This window comes from Eumetopias jubatus, unplaced genomic scaffold (assembly GCF_037043125.1).
Source record: "Eumetopias jubatus isolate StellerSeaLion01/CBP00866 unplaced genomic scaffold, mEumJub1_p1.0 scaffold_2, whole genome shotgun sequence".
In the NCBI taxonomy this organism is placed as follows: domain Eukaryota; kingdom Metazoa; phylum Chordata; class Mammalia; order Carnivora; family Otariidae; genus Eumetopias; species Eumetopias jubatus.
Window position 1 is genome coordinate 115,112,650 of NW_028274808.1, and position 6,000 is coordinate 115,118,649.

Consider the following 6,000-nt stretch of genomic DNA (forward strand, 5'->3'; position numbering starts at 1 on the left):
ACCATAAATCAGTGGCAATATAACAGTCACAAGAATTTCTGAGCCCCCAAAGGTACTCTTAAAAGCGCTACCTATCCACACAAAATGTAAAATCCCAGCTCCAAAGTCGTGTCAACAAAAATATAGGAATAGCATCAACTTTATCTTTGTCCCTGTCAACAATCAGTAGTTAGAGGGTCCTTGATGAAGGAAGTGTCACTCTGTAGGATCTGTGTTCAGAACGTGATTTCAATGGCATATTTCCTTTGATGAGAAACCTACTGTGATTTATTTCCCATCATGATTTGCTGCAGTAACTTTGATAGGTGTGACGGAATCTAATCTACTTTGCGTTTGGTGTTGTTGCACTTTCTGACAGGCCTACCCTTGTAGCAGTGATAAGGAATGTGAAATTGGGAGATATTGCCACAGTCCCCACCAGGGATCCTCGGCCTGCATGGTGTGTCGAAGGAAAAAGAAGCGCTGCCACAGAGATGGCATGTGTTGTCCCGGTACCCGCTGCAATAATGGTAAAGATCCAGTTCAGTGTTGACGGGCCTCTTCCTCTTTCTGTAGGAGGCTTGTCTAGCAAATTCGACTACATTCTCCTTAGCCAGACCCCTGAAATGCAAGGAGCCTTTCAAAACTGGCAGGGATTGGATCACGGTTTAGATATGTGTACAATTACTTGGATTACCTCCCAAATCCTAGTTTTCCTGGACTCTGATCTATATTTCTAGATTCTATATTCTATGGCAATCCAGGATTTGCCACGCCAAAGTGTTGTACGTGAATAGCTATAAGCACATAAGTGAATACGTGCAAAAGACCAAACAAAGAACCTGATGTGATTGAGCAATACAGTCGTGTGGCCCTCTTCCAGTTTCATACCTCGGTTCTTATATTCAGGGTGTCTTCTTTTAAAGCCCCCCCCCCACTCACCACATTCATAGTGAGGGGGGGATTGGCTCCTCCAAATGGAGACACGCGGGTCTATTCCCCAGCCTTTCCATAAGCATGACTTCACCCAATGTCAGTGAACTTCTAGGCATACAATTCAGCATTAATGATGAAATGAAGAACCACAGACAACACAGGATAAAACCATTAAATAATTACAGAAGGTGATCTGAAACATAAATCTAGTCATATAAACCAAGATAATCAGACTCCTGTCCATATACATGCTCCTGACCTCTGGGCAGAGTCCTATTGGAAGTACCTGGGACAGGTGAAAGGGAGAGATGTTTACAATGTAGACTAGGGTGATATTGTTGATTGAACAAAGGAACCTGGATCCTGAAGATGGATGTCTGGTCAGGCATTTTAAAAGTAGGAATAGCTAATATTAATTTAATACTTACTAAGTCACTATTCTAAACACACGTATTCACAACTTAATGAAATGTTTTTATTCCTATTTTTGCCCACAGACACCTGGTCTTGAGACGAGATTCAAATTAAGGAAGCCTTAGTTAGGCCAAACTAATTCTATTTAATATTAAATAATATGATTTAATATTGTTTATGTAAATAAATGAATGGCTGAATGAATTGAGGATAGATAAAAGATAGATGATAGATAAATAGACAGATAGATAGGAGATAGCATCACACCTCACATCAGCACAATACTTGGGTAAGAATCACACTTTATAGAATCAGATAAGTCTAACTACTTACTTGCCATCTCCAGGCATCTGCATCCCTGTCACTGAGAGCATCTTAACCCCTCACATCCCAGCTCTGGATGGCACTCGACACAGAGATCGAAACCATGGTCATTACTCAAACCATGACTTGGGATGGCAGAATCTAGGAAGACCACACACTAAGATGTCACATATAAAAGGTAAGCGATCTGCTGAAAAACAAACTGAGGGTTCTAGAGGGGAGGGGGGTAGGGGGATGGATTAGCCTGGTGATGGGTATTGAGGAGGGCACGTTCTGCATGGAGCACTGGGTGTTATGAACAAACAATGAATCATGGAACACTGCACCAAAAACTAATGATGTAATATATGGTGATTAACATAACAATAAAAAATTAACCCCCCCAAAAAAAAAACAAAAAAAAAGCTTGAGAATAAAAGGTTGATTACCAGTTTAAATATCTTAGTACAAATACTTTTCAAAAATGAAGAGTAGGAAGTTGAAGTCGTGTGTGAAGGAAATGAACTTGGGAGGATGACCGAAGGACCAGGAGATGTTAGTACTCGCCAGGCATCGCCCTGTCCAATCCCAACCACCACGTGGCAGGAATAGTCTCCCAGATTTTACAAATGACGAAAAGGAAAAGGAACTTACCCAGCACAAAATAGCTAATGAGTCAGGACTGAAGTCTGAACCAAGATCTGCCTGACTCTAACACACGTTTATTCTCTTTAAAAAACTGTACATGTGTATAGACGTGTACATGTACACATAATTTGAACAAATAAAAAATAAACACTTTCAAAAGGAAAAAAAAAGGTAAGCGATCTGTAGCTCTATGCTTACTTTTTCTTGTTTTAAGAGAAGTAAAATTAAAATATTGATAATTCATTGCATTGGTTTTAGAAAAAATACCAGGAAGATACTTTGTTGGCAAGATTTTAACTGAATTTATTAATTCTTAATTTTGAGGATGCTGGAGGTTTCTAAGAGATCTTAAATTGTTAGGAAATATATATTATGAGAATTGCAGCACCCCTGATCAATCATGCCATTTTCTAAACAGTCCTGCCTTTAAATGTTTGCAGTCATATGATTAAATCCCTAAGCTTTTGAATCATTTTCTCACCTTTGCAGAAATTTAATTTTACTAAACAACCACATAATATACTATTCATAGACCAACTTATCAAAAATAATTGGTTTCTAGTGGGATTATATATGGTCATAAAATCCCCTTACTTGTATCAAAATATTTGGGACGCCTAATCACTAACAGTAAAATTTGAAAGCATGAAATTATTGATCTTTATTACTAATAGTAGAAGGTTGAAGGCATGAAACATGTCCATCTTTAAAGGAGGCTTCTTTCAAGTGTGTTCTGTGGAGCAATACTCTTTGAAGACAGTCTGTGAATGAAAGTGTGCCGTGTTCAAGAGTTTTGTAATAATGCATCTCCCAGTTTGGGAACTTTATACAATTGGAATATTGAGGGCTCTGAGAAGCCTGGCAGTGAGGAAAACTAGTTAAGTTTTTTAAACACTGTATGTCCTCAATATTGACCACAAATATTGTGGTCAATAATTTCTTGACCACAAAAATATTTCCCCACATTTTCATGTTCTGCAGAGCTAGTATCCTATAGAATAACTGACCTATTAGTCAGACCTGGAATATTAATGTTGACATGGATAATGTTAAAAAGATTAACAATTCCTCTTTAATTATCCCCTGTCTATGCTCCCTGAAGACCTATGTCTTTACCCGATCTCCTATTTCTATTCCACCAAATTCACACGCATTTGTCATTACATGAGTACACTTCCTTATTCCAATAGATAGCTATGTCACCATACAGTTTCAAATTTACTAATATTTTTATATAGTTTTATGTATAATTTTCTGATGGAAACTAGGAAGAACTCCTAGTGGGTCATGTCCATATCACATAGTGGGATTGGTTATATCTGGGCTGACAGACAATCCTTTAGACCAGGATCGGCACATTACAGCCTGTGTGCCAAATACGTCCTACTGCCTGTTTTTGTAAAATAATGTTTTAATGGAACACAGACTTGCCTCTTCATTTAGGCATTACTTATGGCTGCTTTTGTGACAGCAGAAGTGAGGAGTGACAGATCACATGGCCTAAAAAGCCTAAATATTTACAATCTGACAAAAATACAAAGAAGTTTTTTGACCCCTTCTTTGTATAGGTGACACATCAACCCAGCTGTGATGTGTGTTTGCTCTTTTGCTGATTTAGTCATTTTTTCTGAATTAAATATCCAGATCTGTTCTTCCACATGTTTTTAATGATGGGTTCTTTGTTGACCCTGGGGCTGTCTGCCCTTTCTCTACTCTGCTCTGAATCACAGCTCTTTAGAGACTGCGCGTCCTAGGCTCCCTGTCAGTGGGCCTTTGGGATTCCAGTCCCAACTAGCGATTCCTGGCCCCAGATTCTGACATGACCTTCTCCACTGGATCCTTCAGCCTAACTGTGGTAGCGGCTTCCTGCTCTGTTGCTTTACCATCCTCTGGGCCTTCTTCGTCTGCCGCCACCTGCGTGCCCAGTTCTCTGCATTAAACATCTTCTGTCTTAAGTTTCTGTTTTCCTGGCTAGACAGTGAAGCAGGGTTTTAGGAGTCCCTGAGAATTTCAGCTTTCTCCCTGAATCAGAGTTTATTTATACCTCCCAAGAAGGTATCAAATTAATTACTTTGAAAGCAATTCTCTTTCTTTGCTTATTTTTCACTCACCTCGTTAAAAATAATGATCAGAGAAAGATCTAAGAGCAGACCATGCCGAAGTAAAGAGAAGATGAAGCACAGTCCTTGCTATTCATGAAGCTTGATATTCAGACAGCGAATAATCAAAATGGACAATAATGGCTTGACGTGATTAGACGGAGAGCCGATCGATAGGAATCCAAGACTTTCCATCATAAATGATAACTCCATGGAAGACAGTACAAGTAAAAATATTGTAGATGCTTCTGATTGCAGAGTAGGATTTTTTCCTAAAGTGTCATGGTAATATCTCTTGGTCATCATCTCTGTAGGGCATGAAGGAGACCCCTGCCTACGATCATCAGACTGCATCGAAGGGTTTTGCTGTGCTCGCCACTTCTGGACCAAAATCTGCAAACCAGTGCTCCATCAGGGGGAAGTCTGTACCAAACAGCGCAAGAAGGGCTCTCATGGGCTGGAAATTTTCCAGCGGTGTGACTGCGCAAAGGGCCTATCGTGTAAAGTATGGAAAGATGCCACCTATTCCTCCAAAGCCAGACTCCACGTGTGTCAGAAAATATGATCACCTCTGAGGAAAATCATCACTAGCAGACTGTGAATCTGTGTATTTAATGCATTATAGCATGGTGGAAAATAGGATTTGGATCTCAGAAGAATGGCTAACATAAGGAATGTGATATGAATATAGAGATCACAGAGAGAGAAAAAGGAAAAGAGAATAAGCAGATTAGAAAGGGGTAACAAATGTAGTACAACCGATGCATTTCCGTGATGCAACTTGTTTATGTAAATAATGTACACATTTGTGAAAATGCTATTACTGAAAAAAAAAAAAAGCACACAGTGAAATTTACTGATGAATACCATGTGACTTTCCAAGAGTTTAGGTTGTGCTGGAGGATTGGTGTCCTTCAGATTGGTGATTGCCTATAGAAATAACCTAAAAGCCATATTTCTAGTTCAAGGTTATTGTTTAACAAAATAGTCCCTTGGCATACAATAGGCTTTCACATGAAAAGAGTTGTTAAATAGGAAATGAAAGCATGGAACATAGATAATTTGCGACACAGAATCACCTTTTGGTTTGGAACACTACTTCCATGGTTCAATGAAAGGGCTTGGTAGATAAGAAAAAAAGCAGTCAGTATTTTCCGAATAATTTCAAAATAATTGCAAGTCTTTTCGTGAACACCTTTAGGAGAAACCAAAGTTGTTTTGCTTTAAACTGTTTAGTTACGTTTCTCAAAAATTTATTTTCACTGGTAATTCCCAAGAATGTTTTTGTATAAGACAAAAGCAGTCCATTCACATTCTAAAGGAATGGCATTGCACGTTTTCTTGATTGTATGTGATTCCTACCCTGAATATATTTTATTTTCCAAACTATCCCAATTAATTGTGAATAGTACAGAGCAGAATTTCACAGATTTCAAAAATTTTTAAGGTGTCCAAGATACAGAATCAACGCTAATAGATTGTTATTTGTTGAAGCTTTGGCGTTTCCCATGTTTGGTAGAATTAGATTGGTAAATACATGTATTCTTTACACACGCAGCAATACATTGAGGAAAAGCTGATAATAGAAACTTGATCTACATTTGTGCTGCACCGAGGGACA

At 38.6% G+C, this 6,000-nt stretch overlaps 1 protein-coding gene across 2 annotated transcripts in view; it reads left to right on the plus strand.

The window, feature by feature from the left end:
- Positions 1-4,944, plus strand: part of DKK2 (dickkopf Wnt signaling pathway inhibitor 2) — a 92,870-nt gene extending 87,926 nt beyond the window's left edge. For both annotated transcript variants that reach the window (XM_088020087.1, XM_028121354.2), the window contains exons 2-4: positions 359-509; positions 1,676-1,831; positions 4,694-4,944. In XM_088020087.1, coding sequence (XP_087876213.1) covers positions 359-509; positions 1,676-1,831; positions 4,694-4,944 — 558 coding nt within the window. The remainder of the gene's footprint in view (positions 1-358; positions 510-1,675; positions 1,832-4,693) is intronic.
- Positions 4,945-6,000: the final 1,056 nt, after the last annotated feature.